Source organism: Lutra lutra, chromosome 13 (genome assembly GCF_902655055.1).
Source record: "Lutra lutra chromosome 13, mLutLut1.2, whole genome shotgun sequence".
In the NCBI taxonomy this organism is placed as follows: Eukaryota; Metazoa; Chordata; class Mammalia; order Carnivora; family Mustelidae; genus Lutra; species Lutra lutra.
The window spans coordinates 57,448,540-57,464,587 of record NC_062290.1 but is presented as its reverse complement, the minus strand read 5'-3'; the positions used below and the strand labels follow the sequence as shown (position 1 = coordinate 57,464,587).

Here is a 16,048-nt window from a genome sequence, read left to right as displayed (position 1 = left end):
CTTTTCATGAGTACACTCACTGCCATGGGATTCACTATTAGAGAGAGTGAGGAAGGATAGTGAATGAAAAGCAAAAAAGCAGAGAAATGGGATTGCAGGGGAGAAAGAAACAAAATGACAGTAGACATTGCTAGCTCACACACCCCAACCCTGCCTGTACATCTTGGTCACAAAGAGCACCTCTGTGCATTACTAAAATTGTGATTACTACATTACAGTACTTCACAGTCTTCAAGGTGCTGTAGCTGACATTCAAAATATCTCTACTGCCCCATGTACTCTGCAGTTTCTTTCAGAAAAGAAACACACGGGGCACCTGGGTGGCTTAGTCAGTTAAGCGTCTGCCTTTGGCTCAGGTCATGATCCCAGGGTCCTGGGATTGAGCCCCATATGGGCTCCCTACTCAGCAGGGAGCCTGCTTCTCCCTCTCCAGCTCCCCTGTGCTTGTGTTCCCTCTCTCACTATCTGTCATAAATAAATCTTTATAAAAAAAAAAAGAAAGAAAAGAAACACACACAACTTTTGCCACATGTAAACCGCATTATTTTTACATTTTTATTCTAAAGCTTACCTAATAAGCTAGCTCCCAGTTTATGGACTATATCCTCAGAATCATTTGCAAGTCAGCAGCTACCCAGACCTTGGGCTTGGTAGCAGTGACTATGCACTGAAAGTGGGTCAGAAATGACAGACTTATACTTGGTATGTTCTCCAAGCTGGATTACCCAAAGATTTGCACAGCAAGGCTCCTACCTTTGGTTACAAGCAAAGGAATGGTAAAAATGTTAAGATGTCCCTTTTCTAACCAAGAGGCCAATAAAAACTGCCCTGGGCAGAAAGTAGAAATTGACAAAACAGTTGTATAGTTAAGAATTAACCTTCCTCAAAGGATGGTTGACCTTTGCCATTGGCTTCAGGGAGGTAATCTCTAAACCCTTGGAATATCATGCCTGACAGAAGGAGTGGCACTCTTTGCCTGAGGCCTTGGGTCATCACACAGTGTAACATAACTTAGGGTACAGGCTGGCTATACTGAAAAGTCTTAAGGTGGGGACTGGCTACACCACGAAGACCAATGATTTACTTCAGGGTGGGACTTTGGGTCACACAGTAACCATAGACCTCTGGTGACACTGAAGATTGATATCAGCCACATGGGCAGTCAACCATGTGTACACAATGGAGCCTAAGTAAAAACTGCACACCCAGGCTTGGGTGACCTTTCCTGGTTGGCAAAACTCCATGCATATTATTACCAACTGATGTTGAGAAAGTAACATTGTTCCAACTCCACAGGGAGAGGACAATTAGAAGCTTCATACTTGCTATTTCTTGGACTCTGCCCGGCATGTTTCTTCCTTTGGGTGATTATTAATCTGTAACCTTCTCCCATAATAAACTGTAAGCACCATTATAACAGCTTTCAATGAGTTCTGCTGAGTCCTTTTAGTGAATTATCAAACCCTGAGGGTGGTCTTGTGGACACTGGACTTGCAGTTAGTATCAGAATTTAGGGTGGTCTTGTGGACTATTCTAATTCAGCAGTGGTCTAAACTCTTGCAGTGGGTATCATAAATGAGGGTGATCTTGTGGACTGCGTTCTCTCCAACTTCTTAGTTAGCTAATCTCTTGTAGTAGTGCTTTTGCTCTATACCAGCATCTAGCATTATCACCACTTGTATTTGGTAGAGCTATCTGTATGCTTGCTTAGCCCCATTACTGGTCTCTGAGCCTGGAATGCTACTTCCCTCTACCCCCAATACCTACCCTACAACTGGCCCCTGGTTGCTGTCAGCATACACCGGCTGGATTGAATGAATCATACATAGTATGATAGGAATAAAACATTATGATGTTATATTGATTCTTCCCATCCCATCATCACTAATTTAAAAGGTATGGGTGATAACTCTAACATTGTTTATGATTTACCTTTGTTCTGAAAGAGCATCGGCAGGAAATAACTGATGTACGAGAGCATGGTCCACAGTCTCCTTCATGGCAGAGTTTTTCGCAGGTATGAATGAAATCTTTAAAAAAATGAAAAGACCTAGGAATGAACACTGCAAGTACTCATTTTCAGACTCTCAAGTTCACTAGCCGCATTAGTCTTCTAATTCTATGCCCCGCAACTCCAGAATCAGAGTTGAGGGAAGAAGAATGTGTTCGAAGCCTCTTCCCTTATCTTTCCTTCATCTGGCAGGCTGGGCCTTTTACGGCAAAGGCAGTGCTCAGAATTAGTCCCTGGAATAGTCTCTGGAATGCATAATGCTTTGCCTAAGTAAAAAATCAGTTCTGACTTCCTTTAGGCCTCAAGCCTCAAGGCTAGACTTGAGAAGATCCTTAAAATTAGAGCCATGGATGACTTTACTGAAGTACTCTTGACTCTGAAAATCTGGGGATCATAAACAATCAGAAACCATGATCCATAACCTCATTGACTCCAGCTCCGCGACTACCTGATGGTAAGAGGCCCACCATTCATTCTGCTAAACTAGGTTTAGGACAAATCCTGTTTCAAGGACCCCTCAGGGACCAGCCACAATCTCTTATGGCTGCTATTTAAATGTGTTTCTTTCCATCCTTTTATTTTTCGGCCTAGTTTTATTTTTAACTCTAAAGTCAGTTTTCTAAAGATACCACATAGTAGGATCTTGTGCTTTTAAAAAAATTTTGGTTGGATAGCCTCTGATTTTTAGTAGTTTAATCCATTGACACTAATGTTATTATTGATACAGTTGGATTATATCTGCCATTTAACTTTTACTTTTCGTATGCCTCATGTCGTTTTTGTTACTCTAATCCTCCTTTACTGCTTTTTTGGCATTAAGTTAATATTTTCTAATATAACATTTTTTCTCCTTTAATAGTATTTTTCACTATTTTTAAGGTTTTTTTTTTTTTTAGTTTTTTTTTTAAATTATTTTTATTAACATAAAATGTATTATTTGCCCCAGGGGTACAGGTCTGTGAATCATCAGGCTTACACATTTCACAGCACTCACCATAGCACATACCCTTCCCAATGTCCATAACCCAACTACCTCTCCCTAACTCCCCCACCCTCCAGGAACCCTCAGTTTGTTTTGTGAGATTAAGAGTCTCTTATGGTTTGTCTCCCTCCCGATCCCATCCTGTTTCATTTTTTCCTTCCTTACCCCCCAAACTCCCGCCCTGCCTCTCAAATTCCTCATATCAGAGAGATCATATGATAATTGTCTTTCTCTGATTGATGGGGGTGCCTGGGTGGCTCAGTGGGTTAAGCCTCTGCCTTCAGCTCAAGTCATGGTCTCAGGGTCCTGGGATTGAGCCCGGAGTTGGGTTCTCTGCTCGGCGGGGAGCCTGCTTCCCCCCTCTCTCTGCCCGCCTCTCTGCCTACTTGTGATCTCTCTCTCTGTGTCAAAATAAATAAATAAATAAATAAATCTTTTTTAAAAAAATCGTCTTTCTCTGATTGACTTATTTCGCTCAGTCTAATACCCTCTAGTTCCATTCACGTCATTGCAAATGGCAAGATATCATTTCTTTTGATGGCTGCACAGTATTCCATTGTATATATATACACATCTTCTTTATCCATTAATCTGTTGATGGACATCTAGGTTCTCTCCATAGTTTGGCTATTGTGGACGCTGCTGCTATAAACATTTGGGTGCACATGCCCCTTCAGATCACTACATTTGTATCTTTAGGGTAAATACCCAGTAGTGGGATTGCTGGGTTGTAGGGTAGCTCTATTTTCAACTTTTTGAGGAACCTCCATGCTGTTTTCCAGAGTGGCTGCACCAGCTTGGATTACCACCAACAGTGCAGGAGGTTTCTAGGGGGATTATTTTATGAATAGTTGTTCTAGGGCTTACCATACACATCTTATCAGAATCTACTTCAGATTTATACAAATTAATTCCAGTGAGATATAGAAGACTTATTCCTAGGTAGCTCTATTCTCGCTTCTTTTATGCTTTATTGTTGTATATGTCTACATGTTATAAACCCACAAATACATTATTAGATTACTTTCTATAATTTCTATTAAAGCTAGGAAAAGGAAAGCAAGCATATATTCATGGTTTGTTGTATTGATCATCTTATCTACCATTTCTGGCTTTCTTCATTTGTTCCTACTGATCTGAGGTACCACCTGGTACTACTTCCTTCCTCCAGTACAAGTGTGGTCCCATCCACACCCTTTGTGCTCTTATTGTCAAATGTATTTCCACATCTTATAAGCCTAATGATATAATTACACATTCTTATACAACCGCTTCTTAAGTCAGTTGCAAAGAGAATATGCATTTACACTGTCCTTCAAAATTACGAAATTACTGTTACTTTTTGATTTTTCATATGAATTTAAATCTGGGTTTATTTGCTTTATCCTGAAGAACTTCCTTTAGTATTTATTATGAAGTGATCTACTAGCAATAAATTCTCTGCTTTTATTTTCATTTCTGGAAGACAGTTCTGCTGGACAGAAGCTTCTCAGCTGGCAGTTCCCCGCGCACCCCTTCCTCCAGCATTTGAAAAGTTCATTCCAGTGTCTTCTTATTGTGATGTAGTATTCTCCATTGATTCTGATGAGAAGTCTGCTGTAATCTTATAGGGGGTTCTCTTGTATGTGAGGAATCCTATTTCTCTTGCTTTCAAGATTTTCTCCTTGTCCTTGGCTTTCAGCTTTTTACTTGTGTCTAGGTGTGAATCTCTTTGAATTTATCTTATTAGGTAAGTTGAGCTTCTTGGATACACAGATTAATGGTTTTCTTTTTTTTTTTTTTTAAAGATTTTATTTATTTATTTGACAGAGAGAAATCACAAATAGGCAGAGAGGCAGGCAGAGAGAGAGGAGGAAGCAGGCTCCCTGCTGAGCAGAAAGCCCGATGTGGGGCTTGAACCCAGGACCTGGGATCATGACCTGAGCCGAAGGCAGCGGCTTAACCCACTGAGCCACCCAGGCACCCAGATTAATGGTTTTCAATAAACTTGAAAAGTTTTCAGTTATTCCAATACTTCTTTTGCTTTCTACCATTGTGATATTCCCATTATACATATGCTTATGGGCTTAAAAGTGCACTCCATTTGTATGAGGTGCCATTCACTTTTCTTCATTCTATTTTCTCTCTGTTGGGCATAAATTGCTCAGCGCTCTGATCCAATGAAGTGTGGGTAGGGGTAGTCTTTGAGTCAAGTCTGTGAAGTTTGTTCTGACCTCAGAAGGGCTCCTCTTAGCTATCTCTTTCCCTGGTTCTTTCTGCTGAACTAGCTGGCTTACATTTTAGCTTATTGCCCTTAATTAAAAAGAGGTGTTATTTTTTAAAAGTCCTTAAGGTCTCAACTTCTCCACAGTGTTTCAAATCAAGGTCTATTCCTTTGGGGGACTACTTTGTAGACTTTTGGAAAAAGTCTCAGTCACTTACTCTTGGTGTCAAGTGGGACAGGAGCCTCTGGTTTTCTTGGCTTATTTTTCCAGCGTGGAACATCTGCTCTAAAAAGTGAGCTGTGCTGAAGATGACTGGTGCCCCAACAGTCTAGCCTGTTGTGACTGGGGAAGAACTGACTTATGGGTGGGGCTGTATGGAAAGGAGCCCCCGACCTCTCAGCTGTGCTTATCAGAAATTTAGCCTCTTCAACTTAGTTAGAGGGGATGAAAAATGCTGGCAGTCTGTTCTTCCCAGTGAGATATGGTAACCCTTGACTGGGAGCTTAGGGGTAGAGGCAGCCTCATCTTCCTGGCACACCTATCCTGAGTAGAGCTTTTGTTAAGTTGAGCTCGGGGAGGAAGAAAGGAAGTGGACTATGACTTAAACGACACAGACTCTTGCTGTTCTTACTGAATTTTAGATTTTCTTTAATAAATACTTCTCCATTTGATGTATGCTCATAGGACAATTTCCAGAAACTTTAAATGATTGCTTTGTAGTAATTTTCCCTAGCTTTGCCTGTTTTGCTGGGGAGTGCGTCCATGTAGCTCATGTTCCCATCCTGAAAGCAAAACTCTCCCTAGTGTCTTGTACTAAAGTGATCTGTCTAGGATAGAAGTTCCTATTGAGTGAGCTACTAAAAGATCCCACCAAGCTTTCTACAGATAAGCCAGATCTGAATAAACTTGACATTCATTGTTTTCACTAGCCATAGGCTTATCTTTGAGCTTCTTAATCCAACAGCCTAATTCCTTACAAATTTTTCATGATTAAAAACTTGTTGAGGTACAGTGGTTAACCTCAAATCCTTCATCTGGTCTTGTCCCACCCCTGGGCCTGTTTATACAGACAATTACTATCTTTCTCTTGGTCAAGTCCCCATGCACTACCCAATTTACATTTCCTCTTTCTCTCATTGCCAACATATCTTAGCCCCACAGTGGGATTTTTGGTCTTCATATATGAAATCATTACAAAACTGACCCATGAGCTTTCTGAAAAGGGAAGACCCTTACCATCCTGGATTTTGAAGCCATTTGATATCCATTTTACAGAGCTTATCTGAAGATACATTTTTATAGTAGGCAAAGAGAACCAACACACTTGTTTTCCCAATGCAGTAAAAATATGTATTAAAATATGAGAAAAGAGCATTTCTCCTCTATACATAATTTTAAAATCACACTGAAAAAAATAATTAGGGTGTACCTACCAGTTTTTGCTGCTTCTGGAAAAAGTACGAAATCCCTCTTTTTGAGAAACATGGAAACCAAACCCAAAGATTTTAGCTTCACTAATTAGTTATAGGAACACCTCTCTTATATAAACTCCATTGCCCATGTCTATTTTACACAGCCTCTGAACACTCACCCAAGAGAGAAGGTGCCAGGTCATTGTAAAACTATACAGGTATATTCCCCAAGGACTGCTTCAGAATGTCTCAGAGCTCAGACTATTACTTTAAGGCTAATTCCAACAAACTTTTTTTGGTTTCTATATCCAAGTAATCAGAAGCCACAAGTCAGAAAAAAGGGAGAGTCACTAATGGTAGGCACACAGACATACTAAAAGCAATGACAGGAAAATAAACAACCAAAAACTTTAACTAGTAGATAAAGGAATTCAAACTGCACATTGGTGTAGGGAAATTGCCTGAGAAACCTCAGCAGACCCTAAGGGCATCACTGTACCCAGCATACTACAGTAACTGAGGTTCCGGAAAATGATTACTCTGGGTCAATAAAGAAGAAAGAAATTATCTTTAGTAATCTCTGTTTAAAGAAAGAAAATGTAATTTTTAGAAAACCACCCTTCCAAAATGATGTTTAGGAGGTCTTTTCCAACTAGATGGGAAACTTACCTATAGAGGAAGTATTTTTTGAGTATTCCAAATGGCTAAAGTTTTATTGTACTTATTAGCATTTTAGTTCTTAAATATCTCACCCATAGTAATTTAACATGTTCTTATTATATGAAAATGCCTTTAAACACTCACTGACCCCTAGATTGGTAAAAGGATATGTGGTGTTCATATTATGGCAGGCTACTAAGAGAAGTTATAACCCACCCACCCCTACCCCACCCTGCCACCCCACATGGGACAGTATCTCACAACTGTCCTTAGTTAGTAATAAAATATCCGAAGCAGAAGGAGAGATCACTTGGGCATATTTGAGCTTTTACAAGTATACTTTGAGGAAGAAAGGAAAAACGCCCACACAAATTTGATCATTAATATTTTCAAAAGCCTCTGATATTATAACTGAAATTTAACACTATTCTGCTTATATAGTCACTGCTGCCAAACATTTCCATTCAGATTGTTAAAAATAGCTATATGCCTACTGGTTACCTAGGGAACCACATGGCAGAGGCTTGCCACACACTTTTCCACATGAAGGGACAGGATCCATGCAAGTTTTCCGACCACTACTTCCAAGTTCTAGCAATTGGCTTAGAGGAGTTTGGCCACAAGGGCAACATCGCACCAGCTGGGGGAGCCGTGGGCATGGCTGGCAGGGCTGAGGGTGGCACACTTGAGAACATGTATGGTTCCCACATTTCAAATCCCTGTTAAGAAAAACAACAGACTATTATGTAACTGTTGCATAAAACATGGCTCTATTCTATCTGAGAAAAACATAAAACCTTACTTGCCACATATCTTTAAACAGCCAAAGTCGCCAAATCCATCAGACTTTCCTACATCTGTTCCACATAACACATCTCGGGAAGTGCTGCCACAGTAGCATACTTGAGGACACAATTTCAAAAACAAAGGTTAGTAAACTGTATGGGTTCTTAAAATATTCCAAACAATCTATAAGAACCTAGCACAAAATGCTACTCATTAGTGATTAGACCTGATGCAGAAACAAATGTGGCTTCTACAGCAGCTCTAAGGACCAGCTAAGAGGCTTTATCATAGGAAGAAGTAAAAAAGGCCTTGTAAGACTGTCGGTATCCCCTGGTGCCTCTGCAGCACATCCTCAAAACATCATTAAAGTGAAGCAACCTTCTAAATTAAGAGACTATCTGGCTCATAAGGCCATGGCTGAGAACCATCCACCCTCAGGCTCCCTGGGGTCCTCTGGTTACAGGAGATGGAAGCTAAGCTGGTGACAGTCATGGAGTGAGTGGAGTGAGGACTGGATCCCCACAATCTTCACTCCAACCCAAGCAGCACAGATTTAGTACTTTATATATTGGGGTACACTTAAAATGCTCAGAAAAACTTTCTATTGCTAAAAAGGATTAAGAAAAATCAGCGTAATATAAAATCCTTAATAATCTGTATTCTACTACCATTGAATTTGAAGTAATCATGTTTGAGTATTCACACCGAGTAGAAAGCTCAAACTCTTAAGACTTTTATTTGCTAGATAAAGAACCCCATCCAACATCTATAGATCGTCCTGTGGGTTCAAGAAATAATGAGTTCCTTTATTTCTTTTTTTTTTTTAGTTCCTTCATTTCTTAATATTAGCAAGAAATATGTGTTATATTTAAGGAGTTAGGTTTCTGATGTATTAATATGTAACAAGGTGGATAAGAATTAATTTTCATCAATTTATATAGTTTTTTCTAAGTGTCACTTCGCATTTTCAATTTATAATAAAAAATTTATCTTGTTAAAAATCAATCTGGCAAATACAGTTGGCCCTCATAATAGATGCAGACCAAAAGAGTAGAAACTAATTGAAATCTTGCAGACTTAATGATGCTCTCCTTCTTTCTCAGTATAACTTAGATATCTACTTGCACAGAAAATCAATATCAAAATAAATGACATCTTAAAATCACATATTAGTAACATTAGAAATGTTTATAAATAAAACACTGTCGTGAACAGACCAAAAACTTTCAATAAGACACGAGAAGCAGGAAAGTCTCAAATCAATAAAGACCTAGATGCTTGATTTTTAAAATCTACATTCCATCTTCCAGTAAGTACATTTGCAATTTCATCTCCTGTTCTGAAACTGATTCATTCATTCAATAAAGATTTACTGAGTGAATACAGATGTAGGAAATACAACCGATATTATGGAATCAACAAACCCTAGTAACTGGGAATTTCTGCAAGGAGGCTTTTCTTTGTTAAGTTTCTGCTCAGACAGAAGAGAAGCACTTTTTTTTTGGCGGGGGTATGAGCAGACAGCTGTGAACAAAAGAATTGAGGGTCAGAAATAAACTCACACCCAGGAGCACCTGGGTGGCTCAGTGGGTTAAGCCTCTGCCTTCGGCTCAGGTCATGATCCCAGGGTCCTGGGATCGAGCCCTGCATTGGGCTCTCTGCTCAGCAGGGAGCCTGCTTCCCCCTCTCTCTCTGCCTGCCTCTCTGCCTACTTGTGATCTCTGTCTGTCAAATAAATAAATAAAATCTTAAAAAAAAAAAAAAAGAAAGAAACCCACACCCATATGGTTATTAATCTATGACAAGGAGGCAAGAATATGCAATGGGGAAGTCTTTTCAGTAAATGGTGCTAGAAAAATTTAATAGCTACATGTAAAAGAATGAAACTAGACCATTTTCTTACACCATACACAAAAATATCCTCAGAATGAATTAAAGACATATATGAGAGACCTGAAACCATTAAACTCCTAAAAGTAAACATAGGCAAAATCTCTTGGACACTCCCCTTAGCAACATATTTATGGATATGTCTCCCCAGGCAAGGGAAATAAAAGCAAACATAAACCATTGGGACTACACCAAAATAAGAAGCTCTTACACAGCAAAGGAAACCATCAACAAAACAAAAAGGCAATCTAATGAATAGGAGAAGATATCTGAAAATGAGATGTCTATGAGGGGTTAATATCCAAAATATATAAAGAATTTATGTAATTCAACACCAAAACTACAAACAATCCAATTAAAAATGTGTCAGAAGCCATACACATTGCTGACAGATACGCAACATCACTCATCATCAGGGAAATGTAAATCAAAACCACAATATCACCTCATGCCAGTCAGAATGCCTAGTATCAGAAAGGTTAGGATGAGGCACCTGGAAGGCTCAGTCTGTTGGGTATCTGTCTTCTGGTCAGGTCATGATCTTGGGATTGAGCCCCACATTGGCTCCCTGGTCACAGGGAGCTTTGCTTCTTCTCCTCCCCGCTCATGCTTTCTCTCTGGCTGTTTCTCCCTCTCTCTCTCTCAAATAAATAAAGAAATAAAATCTTAAAAGGAAAAAAAAAAAAGAAGATAAGGACTAACAAGTGTTGGTGAGAATCTGGAGAAAAAGGAACCCTTGTACACTGCTGGTGGGATTATAAATTGGTACAACTACTGTGGAAAACTGTATGGAGGTTCCTCAAAAAATTAAAAACAGAAATACCGGGCCACCTGGGTGGCTCAGTGGGTTAAACCTCTGCCTTCGGCTCAGGTCATGGTCTCAGGGTCCTGGGATCGAACCCTACATGCTTTCCCCTCTCTCTCTGTCTGCCTCTCCACCTACTTGTGATCACTGTCTGTTAAATAAATAAAAAATATTAAAAAACAAACAAACAACCAGAAATACCATGATCGAGCAATTCTACAACTAGGCTTTTATCCAAAGAAAACAAAAACACTAATTCCAAAGATACATGCACCTTATGCTTGTTGCAGCATTATTTACAACAGCCAAGATATGGAAACGACTCAAGAGTCCAAACAGATGAATGGATGAATATGTGGTATGTATGTATGTATGTATGTATATGTATGTATGTATGTATGTATACACACACACACACACACACACACACACACACACAATGGAATATTACTTAGCCACAAAAAGAATGAGACTCTGTGGAGAGCCCAGGTGGCTCAGTTGGTTGGGCGACTGCTTTTGGCTAGGTCATGATCCTGGAGGCCCTGGACTGAGTCTTGCATTGGGCTCCCTGGTCAGTGGGGAGTCTACTTCTCTCTCTGACCCTCCCCCCATCATGTCCTCTCTTTCTCAAATAAATAAATAAAATTCTTAAAAAAAAAAGAAAAAGAAAAAGAAAAAGAAAAAATAATGAGACCTTGCCATTTGTAACTATATGGATGGACCTAGTGGGTATTGTGCTAAGTGAAGTAAGTCTGACAGAGAAAGGCAAATACCGTATGATTTCACTTTTATGTGGAATCTAAAGAACAAAAACAAATGAACCAACAAGCAAGCAAAAAACCAAAGAGACTCTTAAATACAGAGGACAAACTGGTGGATGCCACAGGGGAAGTGGGCAGGGGGATGGATGAACCAGGTGAAGGGGATTAAAAGGTACTAATTTCCAGTTACAAAATAAGTCATGGAGATGAAAAGGACAGCACAGAGAATATAGTCAATAATACTACTACAATAACGATATATGGTGACAGTCTACACTTATTGTGGTGAGCACTGAGTAATGTATAGAGTTGTCAAATCAATATGCTATATTAATGTAACTAATGTAACACTGTTAATTCAGCTCAGTAAAATACAAAAAATAATCAAGGATCAGAAAATTGTGACAATAAAACCAAAACTGAGCCCCTGATCAATCAGGAAATAACCTGAGTACAACATTAAACCCTGTTATGTATGCCAAGCCACAAGAGACAGCAATATGAGCTGGTGACAGAAGAGCTGGGTGGTCACTGCTGGTTGAAGATTATTAGAGAATCAAAGGCAGTCTGGAAAAAGGTCTCCGCTGCCAGCTTTAGCCTATTCAGCATTTTTGTCAACATATGAATGAACCCCTGGGAGGAATGCTTATTAAATCTCTAGATAAGGCTGAAAGGGATCCTAGAAGAATTACAAATGAAGATAAATAAGTATACTTGTAGCCCTAATAACAGTCTCCTAGATATTTACTGCAGACAAAAAAAAAATGTTTTCAACTGGGTTTGAAAAATCACCTACACAAAAACAGAAAAGGCAGAGACTGGGATCCATACAAATCCGTACAAAAAAGACCTGGGTGAGTTAGCTGAGAAAAAGCACAATATTCATCAAGAGCTAAATATGGGGGCACCTGGGTGGCTCAGTGGGTTAAGCCTCTGCCTTCAGCTCAGGTCATGATCTCAGGGTCCTGAGATGAAGCCCAACATCGGGCTCTCTGTTAGGCAGGAAGCCTGTTTCCCCCTCTCTCTCTGCCTGCCTCTCTGCCTACTTGTGATCTCTCTCTGTCAAATAAATAAATAAAATCTTAAAAAAAAGTGCTAAATATGGTCCACAAAGGGACTCTCCCACACCATAGTCTATACTGCTAAGACCAAATGGACAGTATATACTTCACTCCTGTCTTATCTCAAATGGATCTGGGGTAGCATATAAGGATATATGAAATATAACAAAGGAATATAAATTTAAAGATGTGAAAAGTAGAACAATGGCAGAGATATTGAGTAAATTATAGCTAAAAAAAGTACACTATAAAGACAAACATTAGGTCTGTTACCCAGGGTTCCCAAGATAAAAAGATCAATCATCTTTGAAGAAGAACAACTAGTCTTGAAACTAAGGCCAGACAGGAATTTCTCCCAAGAGGACCCATAAAGAGGACAGTTAAATAATATACAGCACAGTTCCTTACACGAAATCCTCATAGTACACAACATAAAACATTTCATAGAGCTGTTACTTATTTTAACGGCCAACATCGATCAACAGCATCACACCAAAGTAAAATTTAATAAAATGAAACTCCATAGGGCACCAATACATGGTAGCCCACGATCCCTGCAGGTCAGGGGCTATTGTAAAAACAGAAGTATGTGTTTCTTTGTGGCTCACTTCTCTCACACAGCATTGCGTTTTGGAGATTCACCCACTTCATAGCATGTATCAATATTACATTCCTTTTCATGGCTGAATAATAATCTGCTTTATGGTTACATTTGTTTATCCATTCATCAGGTGAAAGACATTTTTTTGTCTTGTTTTAAAGATTTTATTTATTTGAAAGAGTGACAGAGATAATGAGAGAAAAGCATGAGGACAGAGGGAGAGGGAGAAGCAGACTCCCTGCTGAGCAGGGACCTGACATGGGGCTCAATACCAGAACCCCAGGGGTCATGACCTGAGCCAAAGGCAGACACTTCACCCATGGAGCCACCCAGGCGCCCCAGGTGATAGACATCTGAATTGTTTCCACATTTTGATTATGATGAACAGTACTGCTATGCACATGCATTTACAAGTTTTGTATGGACACATACTCCCCTTTCGGTTATATGACTAGGAGTAGAAATGCTGGGTCATATGGTAAAATTCTACATTTAAACTTTTAAGAAACTACCAGACTGTTTTCTAAAGTGGTTATACTATATTACTCTTATTGTGGTTTTAATTTACATTTCCTTAGTATTTAAAGGTTTTAAGCAACTTTCACATGTCTATTAGTTATATATATATATATTTTTTTAATTTTTTTAAAATTTTATTTATTTTTTAAATGTTTTATTTATTTGACAGACAGAGATCACAAGTAGGCAGAGAGGCAGGCAGAGAGAGAGAGAGAGGAGGAAGCAGGCTCCCCACTGAGCAGAGAGCCCTACATGGGGCTCGATCCCAGGAACCTGGGATCATGACCTGAGCCAAAGGCAGAGGCTTTAACCCACTGAGCCCCCAAGGCGCCCCTATATGTTTTCTTTTGAGACGTATCTGTTCAAGTCTTTGTTCATTGTTTAAGTTGTTCCTATTTTTTTTTGTTGTTTCATAGAAGTAATGGGATCTGCAAGTAATTTGTTCATTTTGTTAATGGTATCTTTTGATGAATAGAAATTTTAAATTTTGATTAAAGCTCAATGTATTGGGATCCCTGGGTGGCTCAGTCATTAAGCATCTGCCTTCAGCTCAGGTCATAATCCCAGGGTCCTGGGATCAAGCATCACATCAGGCTCCTTGCTCAGCGGGAAGCCTGCTTCTCCCTCTCCCACTCCCCTGCTTATCTTCCCTCTTTTGCTGTCTCTCTCCATCAAATAAAATTTTTAAAAAAATAAAAAATAAAAAAAAATGAAGTTCAATGTACCAGTTTTTTCTTTTATGGTTAGTATTTTTGTTTCTCTGTCCAAGAAATCTTTACCTAACCCCAAAGTTGTGAAAATATTCTCTTATAGTTTATTCTGGAAGCTTTGTGTTTCTGGGTTTTTACATTTAAGTCTGTGATCCACGTAGAATTCATTTTTGTGTAAAGAATAAGACAGAGGTTGAGGGTTTTTTTCTGTTTGTTTGTTTTTAGTTATTTAATTGACAGAGAGACAGTGAGAGAGGGAACACAAGCAGTGGGGAGTGGGAAAGGGAGAAACAGGCTTCCCGCCAAGCAGGCAGCCCAATGTGGGGCTTGATCCCAGTACCCTGGGATCGTGACATGACCTGAGCTGAAGGCAGATGCTTAAAGACTTAACCACCCAGGCACCCCAAGAGGTTTGTTTTTTCTTATGTATACATCCAGTTGTTCTAGCAACATCTGTAAAAAGACTCTCCTTTTCCCACTGAATTAACATTGTGGTTGAAAATCAACTGACTATACATATGTGGGTCTATTTCTGGACTTTATTTTCTTCCATTTATCTAGTGAGATACCAATAACACCAATAACTGCACTGTCATGATTACTGTAACTTTATAAGTCTTGAAATCAGATAGTTTAAGTCTTTCAACTTCATTCTTTCTCAAGACTTTTTTGGCCTTTCTAGATCCTTTTTTCTTCTTTTTCTTTTTTTAAAGTAGGCTTCATGCCCACTATGGAGCCTAACACAGGCTCTCTCTCAACCCTGAGATCAAGACCTGAGCTGAGATCAACACTAGGGGCGCCTGGGTGGCTCAGTCATTAAGCGTCTACCTTTGGCTTAGGTCATGAACCCAGGGTCCTGGGATTGAGCCCCATGCTGGGCTCCCTGCTAGGTGGAAAGCCTGCTTCTCCCTCATCCACTCCCCCTGCCTGTGTTCCCTCTCTTGCTGTCAAATAAATAAAATCTTAAAAACAAACAAAAAAGAGTCAAACACTAAACCAATTGAGCTACCCAGGCACCCCTCTAGATCCTTTTCAAGAAGTTTCTTTTTAAAATAATTTCCCAAACACTTACTTTTATTTTTATTTTTTTAGATTTTTTTTTAAAGATTTTATTTATTTATTTGACAGAGATCACAAGTAGGCAGAGAGGCAAGGCAGAGAGAGAGGAGGAAGCAGGCTCCCCCACAGAGCGGAGAGCCCGATGTGGGGCTCGATCCCAGGATCCTGGGATCATGACCTGAGCTGAAGGCAGAGGCTTTAACCCATTGAGCCACCCAGGCGCCCATATTTTTATTTTTTTTTTTTTAAGATTTTATTTATTTATTTGACACACAGAGAGAGATCACAAGGAGGCAGAGCAGCAGGCAGAGAGAGAGAGAGAGAGAGGGAAACAGGCTCCCTGCTGAGCAGAGAGCTTGATGCGGGGCTCGATCCCAGGACCCTGGGACCATGACCGGAGCTGAAGGCAGAGGCTTAACCCTCCGAGCCACCCAGGCACCTCCCCCAAACACTTACTTTTAAACAGCATTTCAAAATCTACTGTCCAAATTCCATAGGACAAAGGCCTATACTGGTATTATGAAACTAAACACTGAACTTAAACAATACAACTAAACACTGAAACCATCTAAGCATTAATGTATCTC

General features: G+C 39.6%; 1 protein-coding gene across 6 annotated transcripts in view; it reads right to left on the bottom strand.

Annotated features, from left to right (window-relative positions):
* NFX1 (nuclear transcription factor, X-box binding 1) overlaps nt 1-16,048 on the bottom strand; it is an 82,324-nt gene that overhangs the window by 35,798 nt on the left and 30,478 nt on the right. For all 6 annotated transcript variants that reach the window (XM_047699664.1, XM_047699669.1, XM_047699665.1 and 3 more), the window contains exons 8-10: nt 8,072-8,171; nt 7,771-7,988; nt 1,933-2,030 (exon numbers count right to left, since the gene is read on the bottom strand). In XM_047699664.1, the coding sequence (XP_047555620.1) occupies nt 1,933-2,030; nt 7,771-7,988; nt 8,072-8,171 (416 nt within the window). The remainder of the gene's footprint in view (nt 1-1,932; nt 2,031-7,770; nt 7,989-8,071; nt 8,172-16,048) is intronic.